The sequence below is a fragment of the Macrosteles quadrilineatus genome, unplaced genomic scaffold (assembly GCF_028750875.1).
Source record: "Macrosteles quadrilineatus isolate MER2022 unplaced genomic scaffold, UCM_ALF_1.0 Scaffold_9__3_contigs__length_116548681, whole genome shotgun sequence".
NCBI classification, from domain to species: Eukaryota; Metazoa; Arthropoda; class Insecta; order Hemiptera; family Cicadellidae; genus Macrosteles; species Macrosteles quadrilineatus.
Window position 1 is genome coordinate 17,082,056 of NW_026542602.1, and position 23,221 is coordinate 17,105,276.

The 23,221-nt window shown below is 36.4% G+C and overlaps 1 protein-coding gene across 2 annotated transcripts; it reads left to right on the forward strand.

Moving 5' to 3' along the window:
* The first annotated feature begins 45 nt into the window (after window positions 1-45).
* On the forward strand, window positions 46-21,612 carry LOC129003224 (AP-2 complex subunit mu). Of its 2 annotated transcripts, none has more exons than XM_054431516.1 (10): window positions 46-249; window positions 2,594-2,786; window positions 4,282-4,444; window positions 5,031-5,249; window positions 7,282-7,397; window positions 7,546-7,718; window positions 13,734-13,818; window positions 14,513-14,661; window positions 17,505-17,616; window positions 20,749-21,612. In XM_054431516.1, exons 2-10 carry the CDS (start codon window positions 2,610-2,612, stop codon window positions 20,881-20,883), a joined length of 1,329 nt encoding a protein of 442 aa, XP_054287491.1. In that variant the 5' UTR covers window positions 46-249; window positions 2,594-2,609; the 3' UTR covers window positions 20,884-21,612. The 2 variants fall into 2 exon arrangements, with proteins under 2 accessions (XP_054287491.1, XP_054287490.1); XM_054431515.1 differs by having other exon boundaries at window positions 47-240.
* The last annotated feature ends 1,609 nt before the right edge of the window (window positions 21,613-23,221 follow it).

Here is a 23,221-nt window from a genome sequence, read left to right on the forward strand (position 1 = left end):
AGGGAAGGGAAGGGAGAAGGGATTGATTAGGGAATACTGGTTTTGGTTTGGTAACTTGGATTATGGTACACTACACTGGTACCACAGCCACCTCTAATACATAATACATTAGAGTTTCTTTCTGCTATAATTGCACTAATCAAATGTCATCCTGGATCCTGAGTCTGTACTCCGTAGAAGAACTTGTTTGAATTTGTGGAATAATGTTAAGTTAAGCTAAAGTTATCCTCGATCCTGAAGGTAATATTGGTATGTTTTACGTTTGGCTACACTTGATGCCACAGTGTTAGATGACAGAATTCTAGAAAATTAATAGCCTAGATTTTAGGCTTATCATCAGTCTCAGTTAAACGTGTAACATTTACTAGATCTTCAATTTAGACCTTGAAATGTTCGTTAACTAATTTTAACTTAAGAATGAGTTACATATTTCCCTAATAATAACTTACCTTATCATGGTTAACATTCTCCCTTGGATAACACCTTAGTAAAGCTTATTCATTGATTGTTTACCCATAATTGTGCGTGCATGTTTGCATGCTTCTGCAAGTATTAACTCGACAAATTTTACTACTAACCCTTTCCCTTTGAACCCAAGGTCTCTATAATCTGCTTTGTGAGTGTTTTTGTGGTGCTGTTTAAGTTTCATCTCACACCTCGAAGGCATTTTGCCACTTTTTTAATATTCTCAAGACTATTGGCCCTACCCATAATTTCTCTTAGGCGTAACTTACATTGTGTGGGTCAAACTCTTGTTTTTTTAAGTAACCTATAATAACTAACTTAGGCCTATGTGGATTTTTGGCAAGTTAAGTTAGGTAACTTAAATGAATAAAATCAAACTAGGCAGAGGATACCCGTCTGGTAACCGGGCGTGGATTGGGCGTCTGGCAGTTACTGGCATAACCTAACCTAACCGCATGAAGTTTTACTAATCGAATCGATAGTTTCAATCAATGTTAGCATAGCCCAGTTAAGAAACTGTAGGCTACCCAACCAAACTTGCTGATAATGAAAAAATCGAATGAAGGTGGTGATTGATTTCGATTGGACACTCCAATCATCATCAGACCCAATAGGCGAATGTATGTGATCTGTGATCTAACATTAAATCCTATAAAAATGGATTTAAACCTTAAAAGGCTTAACAGGGATTCTCAGAACTCTCTGGAATTCTTTTGTATATTTGTTCCTAAGGTCAAAACGGTACTTTGGTATTATCTGGACCCCACTGTTTTTACAGAGATTTTTTTTACTGGAGACCAAAAATAAATACCGTCACCTAATTGGAAAGAACACTTTAATTTACTTACTGTCCAAATTTGACATGATTATGATTAGCGGCCTCATAGTTCTGCCTCCCAGAAGGCAGTGATCCGCCGTACCGGTAGACAGCGTGCTGCGGCGGTTATGTTAGGTTGGGTTATCATAAATATGTTTGTTGGACTTTCCTCGTTTCGTTATGAATCAAACTATACCTTTTGAGTCATACTTTCACCCGCAAAATACCTCAGATACAGGCGGTGACAGGTGATGCACACGCTCCGGTCAACGACCTGATCTTGGCCTACTTGAAGGTGGTTTGGCGTACGAAAGTATGACTCATCTGGTATCGTTCGATTCATAACAGAACGAGGAAAGTCTTACAAACATAACTTATTGCTGATAACCTAACCTAACATAGCCGCTGCTGCACGCTGTAAAAGGGTGGCCTCTGAATAATACCAAAGTACCGTCAAAACAATGCAAAAATATGCCAGATTAACATGGGTCTACAATGCCTGGTTTACTGTTTGTGTGTATATAGGCTATGTGATTTTCACTTAAATAAGTTAAATCCATAACTTTCTGTGATTTTCACTTAAATCTATAACTTTCAAACTCCTTGAAAGCGATTGACTTGAAACTTGGTACGTAAGTAGTGACAAGTAGGCTAAGTTAAGTTTAATCTTTGCACAAAGTAACTTATCAGATTTATAAATTCTACCAATCCAAAATGGCAGCCATTTTGGACCGACGTCACCTAAAGTGTGAGCTGTCTGGTCACACACTGACATCACTGTAGGTGTTTTGAATATTGTAATTTTCGGTTTTGTTTTGGTGCACCGACGTCACCATATGCGTTCTGGCAAATTTATTTACCTCGAACGGCAAAATACATTGAACATAGTAAAATTAGGTATCATTGATTACCTTTTAGAAAACCTTTTTTTGTTGCTTGACATTACTACACTATTAATTTTATAATAATGTACCGGTAGGCATACGGTTGCACAGACCAACGTTCACCAAAATAGGTATTTTCCATATTAACTATTAATACACGTAACCATTTTGCCCTATTTTCATTTTTGTATAACAATACTATCCCTGTTCTATCTCCCTCAAATACTTACAATTAATTACATGTACCCTTAAACCGAATTTGCCTATAGTACCTCAAACTAGGAGCAAGTAAGGTTATTAGTTAAGCCCTTTTGTTTTCATAATTTTCAAAAATCAATCATCCAGCAGATTAGTCTACTGATTTTCAACCTTCAACCTGTTATCAGTGATTCAAATTTTATTTTACTGAAAAATATTGTTTTCACAGACTCCAGAGCCCAAAGATGATTGGTGGGCTTTTTGTTTACAACCACAAAGGGGAAGTTCTCATTTCCCGAGTATATAGAGATGACATCGGCCGTAATGCTGTGGACGCATTTAGAGTCAACGTCATTCATGCGCGACAACAAGTTCGTTCTCCAGTCACAAATATAGCACGCACATCCTTTTTTCATATCAAGGTTGGTACCAATAGTCTTTCTGTTTTAGGCCTACCTCTGATAGTTTGTAATCAAATTTGCTATAAACATAAGTGCACCTACATATTGGAAATTATATTCAAAATCAGGTTTGGCCCCTACTAGCAACCTTCAACAAATTACCTAAAATTTTAATGGATTCCTTAAAGAACCAAAACGTGTACAGTATTAGAGCAATATAGCCATTGTTGAACATGATTATTAAAATGTATAGCTCATAAAATGTATATCTCAAAAAATGTATAGTAAATCTCAACGACAGTCCTCAGGTATCCATACTTAGGTACTTAGGTACTATTATTTATGCGAAAAATATTACAAAAATTCAGATATCAAACAAAATTAGTCATAATTATATCACTTGTTCTCAATCTCAAGTTGATAGACACAATCTAGAATTTTATAAAAAGAAAACAAAATTCACAGGAAATAAATTTATGTCCCATCTTCCAAAAACACTTCTAACTGAAAATGACACAAAAAAGTTTTAAAATTGTCTGAAACAGTATTTGATTAAAATTGCCCCTTATTCTCTAGAAGAGTTTTGGGAGAACAAATAAAATAAATATTCTGTCTTATTTTTAGTCCAGTAAAACATTTTATTTTGTAAGATGTGACTCTATTCCTGTACAATTGTAATTAAATGAATAAAGGATATTTTGATTCGATTTGATTAGGTTTTGTTGGAAAATTGCTAAAAGAACCCACCTTTTTTCATGGAATACACACTTGGTGCACGCATGGTATCATTTTCAGATTTGTAAACAATCAAAATCAATATTGTACTTTGTAGAAAATCAAATTAAATCCGAAAGAATTACTTAGGCTAAAGTAGATTAAAGTAGACTCACCTCCTTTGTAGTGTGTCGGTGGCTCAGTCGGACTTCAAGCCCAAGGCAGCGATGTCGTGGGTTCGGATCCTGGTCACTGCCACTAGGATTTATCAGTACAGATCACCTTTGTACTGTACTGGCTCACTCCTTGCTTTGCTGTAAATGATCCACGCACGGGCGCTTAGTCTATGTGGACGGGCAAATGCAAGGTTAAAAAAGGCCGCCAACCTCTAAAAAAAAAGATAAATAAAACTAGCATCTTTTAGCGGCTTTCACAAAAAAACCGGTAAAGACGCACGTAAACAGCAAACTCAATCATTAATTATACCTTCCACCACCCCCAACCAACGAACTATAGTAGGTAGGCCTATGTAGTATCATTGCCCCCACCTCTAAGAACAAAACCAAAATACCCAAGAACTCCAAATAAAAAATTAGCAATAAAAAGTCCTCCTTCTCTGTGTGTAGATTGCGCACGATTCCGTGCGCCAGGCTCTCTAGTATTATTAAAACGGCCAACTAAAATATACATAAGATTCTTAGCCTTCAACTAGTTTTTTTATTAAATAGCCTACAAATATCAAACAGAGTAGGTAGGTTTTTATTACTTATGTAGCCTACAGCCTGTTAACTTTGTTGTCCAGAGGGCCAACATCTGGCTGGCCGCAGTGACCAAGCAGAATGTTAATGCTGCCATGGTGTTCGAGTTTCTGCTCAGAGTCATCGATGTCATGCAATCATACTTTGGAAAAATATCAGAAGAAAATATCAAGAACAACTTTGTCTTGATCTACGAGCTGCTTGACGGTTAGTTTAAAATTTTATATACTTTTATAAGGCACCAATGGAGGATATTATTACCAAGTAATTGTCCCGCCGCAAACCTCTAGGACTAGCCTAAAGTAATGTCTGGGCTAGAACCTACTGTCCTAGGACCCAAAGTTAAATAATAATATTTTTAACCGTGATGTCTGTAATCACGGAAATGTATTATGGAAATGTATGGTTATTATATTCCTTTTAGGGAGGCTTGCATGAAGTGCGAAGGGATACTGTGGACGAGAGTTAAGAAGTCCTCTGAGCCAGAGTGATATGCAGCAATGTTTGTATGTTGTTGCGCGGTATTTGCAGGTGCTCTTTTCGTTTTAACACAGTGAATGTGAGCCCTGACTGCCGCGTGGAACATGATTAACCTGCACGGCGCGCCTACATTTTTAGAATAGGCCAGGACTCAGAGGACTTCTTAACTCTCGCCTACAGTATTAAGGCGCCGAAGAGAGCCATCTCATTCACCTTTCTAATCAATCTTGCATCCTCAAATTCACCAACACATAGTTTTACCTTACTTAACCATTGTGATCCGCCTACTTCTACTTGAGACATTTTACTATAGAAATCCTGGACTTTGGCTACCCTCAGAACTCAGACACGGGTGTTCTGAAAACCTTCATCACGCAGCAGGGAGTTAAGTCTCAGAGCAAGGAGGAGCAGGCTCAGATTACGTCACAAGTCACAGGACAGATTGGCTGGCGCAGGGAGGGCATCAAATATCGCCGCAATGAACTGTTCCTCGACGTTCTCGAATATGTAAACCTACTCATGTCTCCTCAAGGTCAGTTTGGATTTCAACCTTAATATAATAACTTAATTAACTTTTTTCTAGCAACCAATCATTTCGCTGTTGTTTTATTGTTATTTATTCTTGATTTAATTATTTTAATTTTATTTATTTAAGTGGGTTTAGATTTAAGACAGTATTTTTATAAATCTATTATAACTTCTGTCTCATACCAAGACAATATAATAACAAAATTCGTCAACTAAAATTAGTTGACTTTGTATAATATAAGGTGGAATCACCTTATTAATCCATTCTACCAATCTTATGTGGCAGAACGGATGGAGCAGTTCGATCCACATAATGTTGTCATCAGCCACTCGTACTATTTCTGTTTCTGTCATATCATGGTTTGGACCAGACAGTATTAAGATCATGCTATGTTGTTGTTTCCAAAAGAAAAAGCAGGGAATTAATTGTGATGCAATGGCCTTTTAGCTGGCAGTTCTTTATTTTGTACAACAACGCTGTTCCTTGTGAAAACACAATACAATTGAGGGTTGAAATGCAGAGGCCTACTGGGTGTCGTCTAATGCTTTGGTAGTAATTTGTGCAAGCATTTGGCAAACATCTTGGCATCTGCTCAACTGCTGCTCTGATCAACTGAACATTTGCGGTGTTCTTTTCTTACCTTTCATCTTTGTTGTTTATTTTTTATTTTTAAGAGTTTCTTCTAACTTTTAAATTCACAATGGTATTTTATTGATTATTAGAAATTATTATTAAAGTATTAGAATTATTAATAAAGTATTAGAAAAAGGTTGTATTACACATCTTTCAAGAATGATTTTGAACTTGCACCTTAAATATAAGGAAAACCATAGTGGAAAAGACATAAATAGGTTTCAGTTCACATCTATAATTGACAGTAGCCTATGTAAAAAGAGGTGCTTGTCCATAGACCTATGTATCAGTTAGCGGGTGGCGTAGTAGACAATCAGCGGCAAAATGACTAGTTTGGAATGGAAACCTTACCAGATAAACGATAGAACTTGCTGTGTATGTAGCCCTATTGGCTATTGCAGCAGGTGTAAAAAGAAAGAAATCCTAATCCATATGCAGCACTAGAGTGCCAGAAAGGTGTAGACAGTGTGCGTTTTGGCCAACATAGGTGCTAGACGATGTTAGACCATTTTAATTTTTTAGGGCTAAGTGTATGTAGCCTATATAGTTTTATGTCGTAAATAGTTGGAGTTATCATTGTTCTTTGGCATAGAAAAAAAACTTTAGGCTGTAGGCTTCTTTCCTTTTCTTGTGCATGATATGGCATTAGACGTTATATAGCGCATTTGAGTGACGCGAAGACATCAAAACTCTCTGAAGACAATTTATTTCAAACCCTGAAAAGAAGCTAATTTTTTAAGGTTGGATTTTCACATTTTGCATGCTTGACAAATGTGTATAGTAATAAAAATAACCCAAATATTGATAAATTGTTTTTTATTCATAGGCCTATAGTTATCTTTGTTTTACTTTGTTGTACTCAAAGTTTTATTTATTTATTTTTATTTTTTTACTTACATTTGGTAGCCTAACATAAAACAATCCATTCCAACCTTTATAAATATAATATTTTTATAAAGGCAATTTTATTCCAATTCTAAAATAAGGTTTTATCAAAATATTTGCAAAAATAAAAAAGTTATAGCCATTTTATATTAAAGCATTTTGTCCTCGGCGGTTCTCGATAATACGAATGAAAAAATGCTGGCGGCAAAAGGGTTAACAAACTTGGTCAATAATCTTAGATTAAGATGCTTTTATAAGTTAAGTTAAGTAGCCTAAAGTTTAATCTTAATCCGTTATTTCTTCGGTTGATTTTTTAAAATAATAAAATATCAAACAAACATTATTGATTATGTATTAATACAACTTACAGGCCTACACGTGGTACTAGTTCAGCTTACACAAAATGTATCTTGTGATAATGTCAACATTTATGGGATAACCTGAATGGGGGCCTTTGTTATGTACCTAATGCTTGACTTAACAACTTAAAAAGTTAATTACCTGTCTCTCCTTTCAGGACAAGTACTATCCGCTCATGTGGCTGGGAAAGTAGTGATGAAATCTTATCTCTCAGGGATGCCAGAATGCAAGTTCGGTATCAATGACAAGATCGTAATGGAAGCCAAGGGGAAGGTAAGCCGTGGTATTATTTGTAAATTAAGTAATTTTGGGATTTCCAGTCTCTCAAACTTAGTTGATGGCTTCTTCAATTGATTTAATATTCCAAGGTTACCAACCCTCTAGTGCTCTAGTAGTAAATGGATACTGTACCTCTGTACAGGGTGGTGGAGGAGGACTAAGTGTGGCTGGTGGAGGAGAAGATCCAGCTCGATCTGGCAAGCCTGTCGTAGTAATCGACGACTGCCAGTTCCATCAGTGTGTCAAACTGTCCAAGTTTGAAACTGAACATTCCATCAGCTTCATTCCTCCTGATGGTGAATTTGAACTCATGAGGTAGGTTTTGAATAAATATTATGTCTAATGAGTGACGAGGATTTACGCTAAATTAAGGTCCCCAAAGAGCTATTTTTACAGTCAGGCAAGCTATTACAAATCTTAGCCAGTTCACTCCCCTTTGCAAGGATTAGTCTTTTCAAAGCAGCTAAAAACGATGGAAGAAAAATCAACGCTCTTGTCAAGTATATGAATTCAATTAAAGTAAATTCTTAAAGACAGTGACATATACTTTGATATGTATTTTAAGCTGAATATTAATGAAACATAAGTCTACCTTTGTTACTGATTAAGACCATCGGTCCTTAGCCAGGACCAGTTATTGTTCAAGCCCCCCCGTTGTTCAAGAACGTTTTGGACCATTGATAACCTATTCACTTAATCCAGGGTGTCTACCAACCGGGAAATCCGGGAAAACCGGGAATCGTACTTAATTTTTTACTGGCCATGAAATGTACGGGAATTGTCCTTAAATGCCAGACTATGTCCTTAAATTTTTAAAGGGCCATAATTTTATCGATTGCTAGTTGGTTAGGAGCACATAAAAGGTTTATCAGATGTTTGTTTACATTTTCATAATTTATTACTAGAGTAATAAAAACCCCAACAAAAACCAAATATGCAATAAAAACCCCATTAGCATTCTCAAACCCATTAATATTTTATCACGACAATCAAGTGTCAAATCAAGTACTTCCAAGAACTGTTGATTCAGTTGTAGCTTAGCTCATTAAAGCTGTATCACTTTTATTCCTTTACAACATTTATTTATTACTAGTGAACCTGTGCGGCTCAATGCCCCGCAAAATAACATGAATTTAGAAAACCAATTCATCGTATTATATATAGACTCGACGAAGAAAATTAAACAGTAATAATGAAGCCTTGGAAGGGAAGCAGTCCAGCCATTTTCTAGCTGTATGTGTACTATATTTAGTAAATTAATAAGTGTTCAAGTTCAAGTATGTTATAGGCAGCGACCAAGGTTATAGGGTAGTTATTTTTTAAAGATTTTTAAAACACATTTAACAAAACATTTTATTAATCAAACCAATAGGCCTATGTAGCATATTTTGAAGGTCATAAAAATGCTGCTTGAAGAAAACACACTTTTAAAAATAAACACTAAAAAACAATATTTTGATCACAAAAGCACTTCCATGAATACTACGATTTTAGCCTTAAAGTTACCTTCAGGAAGATTACCCTGGTCAGAGTTTTCCGTAACGAATAAGTTATCCTATTAATTAAAGGGTACACTTCCATATATCTGTTGGCACAAACAATCGAATGAGTAATATTGATTATTCGATGTTTGGTTAGTTAGGGTAGGTTAACCTTACCTAACTAACCAAACGATATATCAAATAATCGAAATACCGATCGATATTTTCATTTGGTTGTTTGTGCCAACAGATATGGAAGTGTACCCCTATTAAAAGATGTAGCCTTACTTAAAACAACATATAATATAGTTGCTCATGACTGAAATTGGTCTGGGTAAGATAAGAACAGCGCTGCAAATGCCAAAGGTAACAGAAATTAGCATCTTTCCATTTTAAAAGGTAAGTTTGTTTCAGTTGGGTAAATCTTTATCCTCGAAATCAAATATGTCCCCACTCACTTGTTCCAGTTAAGACTTTACATTCTATTAAGTTGTTAACCATTCTGATCACATGAAGCCTTGTGCCATTAATAAGGCCCTTTTTGATGTGTTAATATTCCTCATCAATAAAACCACTACCCCCTTTTATTAGTCTAATCTGTGTCTTGGCAATCCATTGACCTCTATATTTAAAAACTCGGTTGGATTTTCTAGATGGGTGTCTCCGCCTTCGTCTGTTTTCAAGGACCCACTCTTCTTCCCCTTGGTATACTGACAATTAATTACCTGACTTGTCAAGTTCATGTAGTAATGCATTAATACTGTTAGTTTATAAAGAAAATTAGATAAAACTTACTTGGCTTGGTGCTTTCATAACTTCAAACTCAAAATACACCCACAAGTAAAAAAGAATCAAGATATTGGTAAAAAAAAAAAAAACTATGTTTGTGTAATAGCATTAATCACATGAAGTAGATGATTTGTTTGATTTGTCAATCAGCTGTTTGTTTAGTTTCAAATGAATTAATAATGTCAAAGATTTGTGATTTAAATACATAAATTTAATAGTAAAGTTTTCTAAATCATGGTAAATTATTCTCCACTAAATTTTACTATTCCCAGCATTAAAATAAAGTAGTAAGACCCATTATAGGTAAACATTAAGGTACACAATCCTTGATTGAAATGTAGTAGGTATACATTAAGAGTCATAATACCCAGCAATTATTATGTAGTAGACTTTGACTATTTTCAAGTAACAAACATATGTTTCTGTAAATAAAAATTATCTCCCATGTTATCCTTATGGAGAAATACGAAACTTTAAAGGGCCCCAGGGCCTCAATCTCTCATTATTTCCCTGAAAAGAAAGTTTCCTGCACAACTTCACGTTACCCTCTTTCCAATGACAACAAAAACATGTCAATCGGTTCAGTAGTTTCGGAGGAGTAATTGTCACAAAAAACCTGCTTGCGTATTAAATAAGTACGAGAGCACGCCCCGTGGTCGAAAAATCGACCAAAAGTATGTTTTGTGCAAACTTCTCTATTTTCACCCCAACCTGTAAATAAAACATGTGATTGGAATGTCTTCCATTTGTTTTGATTTTCTGTTTATATTTTGTTGTTATTTCGTCATCACCATAGCAACCCATAAGACCCATGTTAATTTTTTAAAATTTCAAATTCATTTTTTGTGCTTATTTTTGAGCCTATTTTAATTTATAAAGGGATTCTGCACACCTACAGGAAAATAGCTTTCTAACGGTATGCGTAGATTTTCCCTACGATACACACGAGCTGAGAAAAAAGGTTTTAAAGAAACATGCTTGCCTATTAATATATAGATAGATAGATAGACTAGGGTAATCATTATTAGATCCCAAACATATTTTATCATGGAAATAATAGTTTTATAATGGTTGTTAAATTTCACTTCTTACTTGTACTTCAATTTGCCGCTGGCCATTGCCTAGTGCCATAAAACTGTTTATGGTTTCATATAAAACATGTAACCAATGTTAAACATAACTAAATTAAACCCTTTTTTTATGGATATTTTATCTTTCAATTGACAAAACCAAAAGCATCATTGTTTGCATTAAATCTTTATCACTACGTAGGCCTACTTGGTTTCAAATGATATCATAGCATTTTCTGTATCTTTTTACATTGTTGGCAGTCAGGTTTCAATGTTTTTTATTTCCCATATTTATTTATTGAGTTGTATGCTTTAAGCAATCTAAATCTTATTAACTATTATTAACTATCTTATTGTAGTGACTTTGCTGTATAACCTTATAGTTTGTTTCTCAGTTTATATAGGCCCTCCTAAATAATTAGGCCTAGGCCTGGGTATTTTGATTCTTTGAAAGTGCTGTAAAATATACTAAGAAAATGTAATTGAGCCTAAGATAAAGTAATGATTGCTATGTGTCGATATTAGCTTTGCAGATGAAAAGACAATAATCTTACTCTGTGCTTACTGGTACCGATTTGTACCTAGAACCGAGTTACAATATATTCATTATGCATTAAAGATTTTTTTTTCAAAAGTAGTCGAGAACCTAACGTTGTGCCAGGGCGAATAATGCCAAATTAATCCACCTGCATCGGATAAGCTATGTTATGATGTTTCCGTGACCGATGGAGATATTTAGGATTTTGTCGCTATTGCAGGAGACAATGATTGCGTTTTTCTGTTAAACTATAAAAGCTGTAGCTAGTGATGTAAAATACCTGGGTATTTAAAACTCGGGGTAAATACCCTGGGTATTTACCCGGGTAAATACCCATAATCCAGAAATACCCGGGTATTTTGGGTATTTATGAAATCGATTGAAATTAATTCATATTTACCCCTAAATATTGTTGTTATCGTTACGTGATAAATTTGGATAGTCTATAACACCTTTTACAGTAACTTGAAGCTTTGCTAGTACCTTTTATTGAATGATTTAGCACTTTTTTGTTATGAAATCAAGACAACACCTCATCAGAGGAATAGTGAACCTAAACCTACTTCTACTGTTATTAAATTATGATAGTTAAAATTTGTATTGTGTAAATGGCTTGGAAGGCTAGACAGACCCAAAGCCTGATTTATATAGGCAGAATCGCAGAATACTGAAAGTACAGTAGACTCCCTCTCATCCGGACTCCTCGGGACCGAGGCTAGTCCGGATAACGGGTTTTCCGATTAAACCGATGTCCCCAAAAATTTTTTGTATCACAAGTTTATGAAATTATTTTTTTTATACCATTGATACCAACAAAAGATCTAGAACAAAAATATTATTAAATCCTGCCATCCTACAGTTTGAATTTTAATTATTTTCTTAAGTTGTTTACACATAGGCCACTACTAGGTTAAATTTTCCTGTTATTCTAAATAATAACTATTACTTTACAAATTATTTTTCTTCTATCTATCATTGAAAAAAAAAAATTATAAGTAGTCAGGACCAGTGCAACCATGCGACCAGGGCATTTATGCTTTATGCTCAGACCTGGGTATTTATGGCGATTATACCGAGAAGTAAAATACTAGTAGTGTCCATATGAAATTTTGTTTAACACATTTTATTATCATTTTACTATCCTTACAGGGTAATAATTGCAAAAAAACATCTCAATCTTCTCTAACTTGAATACAAATTATAAATACCCAGTTTTTGGGTATTTACCCGGGCCTGGGGTAAATACCCAGGTAAATACCCAATTTATATTTACCTACCCACTGGGTATTTACCCAGCCCACATCACTAGCTGTAGCCTACCTAAAGTATATGTTTGTTTACTGCAATAAGTTTCTATTTTGAAATTTAATTCTTGTCTATTATATTTTACTTTTCTCTCTGGAACAACTACGAAGAACAAGATTAATACAGTTTGACAAATCAGGAATATTATTCTGTAATCACACCGACAAAGGTCCTTAAATGTACGGGAATTGTCCATGAATTTTTTATCCAGAATGTAGTAGACACCCTGTTAATCACTTTTCTCAGGATCTAACCGGCGACCTTTTGATTACAAGGCGAGCACCATAACCACTCAGCTATCCAAGCTACATTTTGCATTCTGTTGTAGATATCTGTGGCTCAAGGCGTTTACCGCTATGGAAGTAATTCGCCAGTTGATGGAAAAAACAGAGTTGTATGGTACTATAAACTATGGTAGTCTTGTAGTCTTAGAACACTTGGATCATCAAGCAAAATTTCCTTAACTTCAATTACTGTCTTGCTGGAAACTGATGAACACCGACTACTGCTCTTACAATCGAGCAGATGTGTATGGCCTGTGAAATCCCTAAAACACTCATGTACCTTTTCACGTTTAAACACTTCAGCTTCAGTCAAAGGGCAATGGATTTCAATAACTATTGATTCCTTTCACACAGAAACCTAATCTCAGAATGTAATTCATGCTTGATGGAAACGATATCTTCTTTCGCTGCATTTTGGGCTACTATGACAAGACTAATCATTGTATAGGAGTGGGAACCGGCTAAAATACTAAAATAGTGGATGAAGTGAAGAACATCGCTTTGGTTTCATATTTGGACTGATTTGCTTCGCCCCAACAAGGAGCACGATGAAGATATTATGTTATAGACAGCCCTTGATTGGTTAGAAAAGTAATGATCTCCATATTGAAAGTGTGAACTCTAGATTTTCATCTGAGCTGAGCTCAAGTGCAACAAACTTGTGCTTAAAGATTTTCTTAAGGCGAGCCTGGACACAAAATGAGTCATCATGTCATTGAATTTGATTTGTGAACTTTCCTCTTTTCAAATTGAAATCATCGTTATTATGTGGAGTTATTATAAACTTTAGTGTCTAGTTTGTACACATACGAAGTTGGTAATCCTGCTTTTTAATTTATGTACGAATTTACCTTTTTCTACAGATACCGCACAACCAAGGACATCTCTTTGCCATTCCGAGTTATTCCATTGGTGCGAGAAGTTGGACGCACTAGAATGGAAGTCAAGGTGATCCTAGGAATAATTCACCTTTAATTAGCTAAAGTAGGATAGCAGTACTGTAAAAAAAAAACTTGTAATACTAAATCTAGCTTACACTTTTAATCTGGAGCGTTAAATGAACCCCTCAGGTGTACAGTTAGTTGCAGTTAGTCTGGGCGCCGTCCGATTAACCGTCCCCACGCCAAAGCCATGAAGACAGTGCTGAGGCCCTGAACAACCCCAGAGAGCCGTGTGGTCCAGATGTTTTTGGAAATGAGCAATAAACACTCCCCTTTATCTTTATACCCCCCGCCCTAGCGCGACCAGACTAGCTTTGACTACTGTAGTTGATGGGTATAAAGGTATATATTCCTGTAAAAATCCTATAGATGAATTTTTTGTGCATCTGATTAGGCATTTAACTAATTATTATATTGTCATTACTGTATGTTTGTCCAGCGGAAGCTTTTTAAAAACCATTGTGTTCTATGTTGGTTACAAAAACTAATTTATAACTACTATTTAATGTATGGTTCATGGTCATCTAAAGGTTATGATTGTCATACACAGCCAAAGAAAATAGTTAAGGTATATTATATGTTTTTGTTGGCCTAATCTGGTTATGTTTGAAACATTGAAGTATTCTCTAACCTGAGGACGAAATGGAAAATGTCCGCAACAATCCTTCAACATTATTACTAAAGCTCATGCATGTCACTAGGTGGTACTAAAGAGCAATTTCAAGCCGTCGCTACTGGGCCAGAAGATGGAGGTAAAGATCCCCACACCACTCAACACTTCTGGAGTACAACTCATCTGTCTGAAAGGCAAAGCAAAGTACAAAGCATCTGAGAACGCCATTGTGTGGAAGTGAGTAATGTAGTATCATACAGTTCAAAGACATGTTTTGTAATTTGTTAAATTTAATTTGTGCTTAGTCGATAGGTTTGCTGCGGCAGGGGTATTGTATTACTGTTTGCACAAAAATATAACTTCTTGATCAGCATTGTACGTGTTATTAAATTTACGGAAAGTAAATAAAAGAAACGTCTTATAACACAAAAATATATCTAGAAAATAATTCTAATAAAACTCAGTATAAGGGTCTAGATTGGTACATACCGACGATCGCGCCGTGACCGCGGAGTCATGCCGACGATCATGCCGTGACCGCGATTCATACCGGCGATCACCCCGTGACCGCGGAGTCATGCCGACGATCGCGCCATGACCGCGACTCATACCAGCGATCACCCCGTGACCGCGGAGTCATGCCGACGATCGCGCCATGACCGCGACTCATACCAGCGATCACCCCGTGACCGCGGAGTCATGCCGACGATCGCGCCATGACCGCGGAGTCATGCCGACGATCGCGCCATGACCGCGAGTCATACCGGCGATCACCCCGTGACCGCGGAGTCATGCCGACGATCGCGCCATGACCGCGAGTCATACCGGCGATCACCCCGTGACCGCGGAGTCATACCGACGATCACGACGTGACCGTGGAGTCCTACCGACGATCGCACCGTGACCGCGAGTCATACCGGCGATCACCCCGTGACCGCGAAGTCATGCCGACGATCGCGCCGTGACCGCGGAGTCATGCCGACGATCGCGCCATGACCGCGAGTCATACCGGCGATCACCCCGTGACCGCGGAGTCATGCCGACGATCATGCCGTGACCGCGAGTCATACCGGCGATCACCCCGTGACCGCGGAGTCATACCGACGCTCACGACGTGACCGTGGAGTCCTACCGACGATCGCGCCGTGACCGCGATTATTGGACCAAAGATCGCAACGTGACCGCGAGTCATGCCGACGGTCATGCCGACGATCATGCCGTGACCGCGATTCATACCGGCGATCACCCCGTGACCGCGGAGTCATGCCGACGATCGCGCCGTGACCGCGGAGTCATGCCGACGATCGCGCCATGACCGCGACTCATACCAGCGATCACCCCGTGACCGCGGAGTCATGCCGACGATCGCGCCATGACCGCGGAGTCATGCCGACGATCGCGCCATGACCGCGAGTCATACCGGCGATCACCCCGTGACCGCGGAGTCATGCCGACGATCGCGCCATGACCGCGAGTCATACCGGCGATCACCCCGTGACCGCGGAGTCATACCGACGATCACGACGTGACCGTGGAGTCCTACCGACGATCGCACCGTGACCGCGAGTCATACCGGCGATCACCCCGTGACCGCGAAGTCATGCCGACGATCGCGTCGTGACCGCGGAGTCATGCCGACGATCGCGCCATGACCGCGAGTCATACCGGCGATCACCCCGTGACCGCGGAGTCATGCCGACGATCATGCCGTGACCGCGAGTCATACCGGCGATCACCCCGTGACCGCGGAGTCATACCGACGCTCACGACGTGACCGTGGAGTCCTACCGACGATCGCGCCGTGACCGCGATTATTGGACCAAAGATCGCAACGTGACCGCGAGTCATAACGATGATCGCGCTGTGACCGCGATTATTGGACCGACGATCGCACCGTGACCGCGGAGTCCTACCGACGATCGTGCCGTGAACACAGAGTCATGCAGACGATCGCGCCGTGACCGCGGAGTCATGCCGACGATCGCGCCGTGACCGCGGAGTCATGCCGACGATCATGCCGTGACCGCGAGGCATACCGGCGATCACCCCGTGACCGCCGAGTCATACCGACGGTCACGACATGACCGTGGAGTCCTACCGACGATCGCGCCGTGACCGCGGAGTCATGCCGACGATCGAGCCGTGACCGTGAGTCATACTGATGATCATGCCGTGACCGCGGTCATTTTGACGATCGCACCGTGACCGTGAGTCACAAGTTTCTATAGTTACCTGTATATTGTTACCCATTTTTTTTTGGTTTTTACAGATCAGTACCACAAACGGAAAAAATTGATTTTGTATGTCTTTTTTTGGTAACTGCAATACTCAAGATTTTCTTTTTATGCACAGAAAAAATCCCGTCTCGTCCCGTCCCGAAAATCGGGAAGGAAATAAAAATCCCGTCCCGAACTAAAAATTCAATCCCGTCCATCCCTAACAAATATTATAACATAACAGACTGAAAGATCAATAAACATAAACAAATGACGTAACTGAAAGAATCCTATACTTGATACATAGTTTGACAGTTCTATTTAAGTAATGTTAAATTATATTTACATTTTGGGCGAGTGATATCATTTATTTATGTTTATGATCCATACACTTTCTGTTCTAATTCGTGCAGTATTTAATATGTTTCAACCCCGTGTGTGGAATTGTGAAATCAAAATTCTTTTGACAGTTAGTTTTCTGCTTGTTTACATTTTTAAACTTTGTAGGTTTGTCCTTTGTTACCATGGATACCATCAATCAATATTTACTTTTAAATCTCTAACCACAGATTTTTGAAAGCCCACGGCGCAGAGCCCTAGGCCAATATCAAAGCAGGAATAGTTCTATTTGTATCCTCGGTATTCTCCTGTAGCTTCATTTGTGTGCAATTTGAGCCCAGTCAGTTTAGTAGTTTTTGAGTTTATCTTATACAAACACACAGACACCACCTCTTCTTTATAGATAGATAGATGTAGATAGATATAGTTGGCTAGAAAGATAAGGCAGGGGGAAAATAAAAATTTACCCTTCAATAAAAAATTAGAATGTGCTCATTAATTAAATTGACCAAATAATGTGTTTAGGATCAAGAGAATGGCTGGGATGAAAGAGACTCAATTGAGCGCTGAAATAGAACTGCTTGAAACTGACACTAAGAAAAAGTGGACGCGACCACCAATTTCCATGAACTTTGAGGTTTGTGTTTAGCATTTTAGAATAGAGATTTTTATTAGATTAGTGTGTTGTACTTATTAACATGATACATTTACAGGGAAACCCACGCTCAAACTTGGTATTTTAATAGGGTTCAAAATTTGTTTCCAAGGCAAAACGAACATTGCCATACCCATTTACTTTTTTAAGATTATTCTGGCTTAAGACAGTTGTTGGGTGAATAAAACTATTGATATAAATTTTTTGGATCTACACCATTAATAGTGATTTACCTACCTCCATGAGGTTACATTTATCAAAGAATTTGCTTTTTTTAAATCAACTTATATGAACCTTTCTGTCTCTTGTATGCAATTTAAATGTGGTAAAACATTCAACTGTGGGATCAGCACAAATAAATTAATATTCAAACTGGTATAAAGAAAGTCGGTCAGCATCACTAAATCTTCGAAAGCGAACTTTAGAAATAAATAAATAAAAGTTACCATTTGACCCTCCGCTGGATCATAAGCTTTAAAATGACACCTGAATTGTAAAAATCTGTTTAGTAGGACGGCTGAAAAAGGGATCCTACAGATAAAAAACCCCTTATTGTATTGAATATATAGATTTTAATTTTATGGCCAACATTGGACAACTTAAGTCATTTTAATGTGAAGAGTTTTGTTTTCTCACCTTCTGTTTCCTGTTCTCTCTGTACCTGTTCATCCGTTAACACCATGAATTTCTTTCCTTGTCTGAAATAACTTTTTCTATCCTTGGTTCATTTACTTTGATTTGTTCTGTATTTGTATTTTGGTGGGATCAGACAATTAAAAGTGGTGTGTTTGTCTTTAAATGTTATTTTATTTTATATTTAATTATTTTTTATTCACTCTCTCTTAGTCTTAACGATAAACCACCTAAAATTCTTTGAAATTTAATTTTAGTGAATGTACTGTATTTCCCTATTAGCAAATAGGTCTCTAGGCAAGACCTAGACCCAGACTGATTTACTTTCATTTAAGTAGCGTAGAGGTCAAAAACATCATCCTCCAAATTCTTGTAAAATGCTTGAGTAAAAATCATCTATTGGGATTTGATAGAAACATGTATAGCACGTTTAGTTTACTCAAACAAGTTCGCGAACCACCATGATCGTTCCAGGGGGGTAGGAATTGGGTTTTCCCACTGTTGTTCCTTAAAACATGAACTTTTGTTTTCCTTCTTCTTCCATATCATTTTGTAGAGCTTAAAAACACCATATAATTTAGTTTGTTGAAGGGTTGTATATTCAGTGGCAGTTCTAGGACCTTGTCAAGGGGGGGCTTGGGGGTGTGGAGCACCCCCCAATAAAGGAGGGGGGTCGGGAAAATTTGGAATTTTCAAAGTCGTTTGACTTATTTGTCATCAATAAGTAGACATTTTTAAAACTAACTGACGATTGCATTCATAAATCTCAAAACATAATGTAGGCTACGGCCATATCCTCCTAAAAGCTGTTTACTGACTTTCTAAAGCCATTACTAATGTCTATATCTGTGTCCAACTGTCCAAAAACCTCTCATTTCACCTGTTATTTGTCTTTGTCATGAGCAATTAGACATTTAAAAAATCAAAATATGACGAACTTGCATTCATGAATTTCAAAGCATAGGCCTACTGTATACTACGAAGCCATATCTCCTTAAAGCCGTTTGGTGACTTTATAAAGATATTTCTAACGGCTAGAACTGTGCCCAATTGTCATAAAATCTTCCATTTCACCTGTTACATGTCATGAGAGCAAGTACGTTTTTTAACCTTACGTTTTTCTCCATTTCATAGATCTGCCACAATATGTATAGAATCGAATTCAGTAATAGCATCTAAATACTATACAATTAGCTATATAAACTTTAACGAAAACTAGTGTTAATATAGTCCATGTAATAGGCTACTGTTGCTATCGCTGATTGCTTATTGATGCCTGTGTAAAGTTAGTGGCTAGCAGACAATTTATAACTTCTTGATTAGCATCGTACGTGTTATTAAATTACCTGAAAAATACAGAAATATATTACGTCTAATAACACTTGCAATAATATATTTACACTTATACTGTTGACTTACAAGACGGTAAATACATGTAAAAGTTGGCAAGTGGTGATCGATTTCGATTGGACACTCCAATCATCATCAGACCCAATAGGCATCCCACTTACCAACTTTTACGTGTATTTACCGTCTTGTAAGTCAACAGTATAAGTGTAAATGTATTATTGCAAGTGTTATTAGACGTATTATATTTCTGTATTTTTCAAGCAGACAATTTGACAACACTAACTATGGGACATCTGGAAATCAGCTGTTTCCCAGTCCTCGCTCGCGTGCTCGGCGCTGGCTTTGCCCTAGCATGTCAACAGCTGACTGCTGTAAAAATTGGATGATGCGTACAACTATATTGTTTTATTCGTTGACTATTGTCCACAACTTTTATCTATGTGGAACTTAATACACTCCTGCCATCGCTTATTAAGTTTAATAAAAACTACATTGATGTCTGTTTTATGACATTGCGTGTTTTAAGGACGAAATGTACGTTTAAATTTATTTTACCAGGGCCCAAGAGGAGGATTTATTTTTTAGCCCCCCCCCCCCTTGGATCCGCCACTGTGTATATTTAATGGTTACGTAGAAAATTCAATAAATCCGTTAATGTTTTTCCGAGGGAAAATGATTAAATTGTAGTTTGTGGTATATGGTTATATTTATATATTAATTACATTTATTTATTTCATAATAAACTGTTAACATTTAATTAAAAATTGTCTTTATTACGTTATTATACCAGCAAACCTAGGAATGCTTTAAACCTAATGTTATTTGAATACGAGATAAATTTGATATTTTTTTTTAAAGAAAATCAAATCAGCCAAATAGAAATTCAATTAGTCTGAAGGTTTGCTACAGTGTGGGGTACTTTAATTTTACCAAGTAACTTTGATTGATTGAACAGATTTTTAAAAAGTCCCTCTTTAGGTCAAGTTGAACAGATTTTTATTTTTCTGTTCACTAACTTTTGTATTGTGAAGAAATTAAAGATTCATTATTTTAAGGAAAACATGATAAAATTTCAAAACCTTATTGATCGTGTTAAAACATAAATTGAACAAATATTTTGTATGATTGTAGGTTCCATTTGCTCCCTCTGGATTTAAAGTCCGCTACTTGAAGGTGTTTGAGCCCAAGCTGAACTACTCTGACCATGATGTCATCAAATGGGTTCGTTACATCGGTCGCAGCGGACTCTATGAAACCCGGTGTTAATCAGCTGTTCTATGCAACTAATTGTGTTAATATTGATTTTTAGAAATACCATTTCCATTCCAAAATCAGTTAGAATGATCATTAAACAAAGTATAGGTTTTTCCCTAGAAAATATTATTCCAAAGATAAGTTATACTGTATGTAATAAAACCCCCATACCTTCCTTGAATGTGTATGTGGATTCTGACTCTAATATTTGATTTTATAATTTTTCAAAATATTGTGTAGATGATTTAAAAAATGAAATATTGGTAGAGAGGAATTGAATGAGTCAAGTTATCTTTCCTCTTGTTGAATGAACTGGATCTAAAAACAAAATATTAATTTTTTTAACTCTTCATCATTAGGAGCTTTACTGATATGTACGCTTTATCTCTGTATTGTAATCACAAGTATATGAAATATATCTTATATCTATGCATAGCATATGTTATTAAGTTATTATGTAGTTTAGACATTGTTTTTATTATAAGTTGCCAATGTCTAAGGCTAAACACAATAAAGATCTTAAACTAATGTAATGAGTGTGAAATGTATGACAATTTATCATTTTCTGTTTGGTCATTATGTAATGTTATGTATTCAAGATTTATTTTTTGAAGAGAATAAGCGTAATGTAATCTTTTTACGTTAATTATTAAGTACTACAGTGATATATTATGGTTTGCAATAATTTGTTATATATGAATTTATTGATTTTGTAGAATTATATGTAATATATGATTATGATGCACGTCTTTAATTATCCTTTTTCCCTTAATTTCTAGTTTTCTTACTTACAATAAACAAATTTGTCTAACCAATGAGGGAGGTGAGACAAATAATAAATAGTATAGACAGTGTTTTGAGCAGTGATGATAAAATGAAAATAAATTAACTCAAAGCGTAATTTGTCAATTTTAGAAATACAAAAACACAACAGGGAATACAATGGGAATGATTTTTTTATCAGTTTATTTATCAAATTTATTATTAACATGTGTAATATAGATTACTACTACCAGTGACAACAATTCAACAACATACCATTTAATGGTTTTAAGTACAGGGTCCGGCAAACAGACCTCTCACATTTAGGGAAGTGGAGATGTCACCTAGACATTTTCACTCTGTACCAGGTTGTACATTTTAAGTATAATACACCAAAAATGACACAACAAACTACGGTAAACTTCCAGAAAAGGCTTCGGCAGTGTGCCAGAGGTCGATTTACTAGACATAATTTTCAAAACCAAATAACGTAAAATGGCATAGTATTGACTCTATATAATAAAAGTAGTCTTGTCTAACTTTCTTTGTTTGGTCTTTGTTACCTTACTTTATATGGGGACCACAATATATGGGGAGGAAACTACAATACACTACCCAGCGAGTTGAAGGAAATAATAGAGAACGGCTTTAGAAAAAAGTTAAAAGGATTTTTTGATAAAAAAAATGTATTATTCAGTTGACACATTTTTAAATGATAAGTTTTAGAAAAAGAACTTGTAAAGTGATAATTAATGTTCACTAATTTTTTTTTCTGTATACTTATTGCTAGGTGTACTCAATTATGATAACTTTACTGCATTGACAATGTCATCTATTCGGTTCTAGCTTTGCTAGTTGTTAAAGAATGAATAAAGATATTCTTATTCTTTTTAAAAATACAGAAGGTCTTTTTGCCGGACTCGGTACTATATTCTATCAACAATAATATAAACATCCAAAAGATAACATAAAATATTCCTACAATTAATAAATAAAGAATCAAAGTCACTCTTAGTATATTTTCAGTTCATCTACCAAGGATGGTATTCACAATATTAGTTAAGTAGTTTTCATCACTAGGAGCGAAAGTGGCTCGGCTGCGCCTCGCTAGTAAAACATGCCAAAAAGACAATTTTGCCCCGTGTGATGAACAACTATTTTCATCATACTGTGGTAATAAATAACCTTTGTTGTACAAAGTCTGTCTATTTTTTCATGTCTGTTGTTTACAAACATAACTTAAAATATTGTGTAGTTAGCAGCGTTTTCATAATTGTATAACGTAACAATTTACCATCTGTTTTTTCTGTTGCCTATTTGAAGTTACCCGAAAACGATGATTTGCGGACGATTTAGAGAACTAAAAACAGCTGTTTTCCGGACAGTATGATGAAAACATAATCTCTGTCCACAAAATAATTTACTATAATAACAACTATTGTCTAAAATAAACTAAAAAACACTTTATATAAATCAAGAATATTTGTTTTTGCAAGCTAACTATTTTTTTTTGTGCTTTACACATATAAAACCTCTATTGGTAGGGAGGATATGGCAGTGAAATTACCAAAATCAATAAGTTTATCAC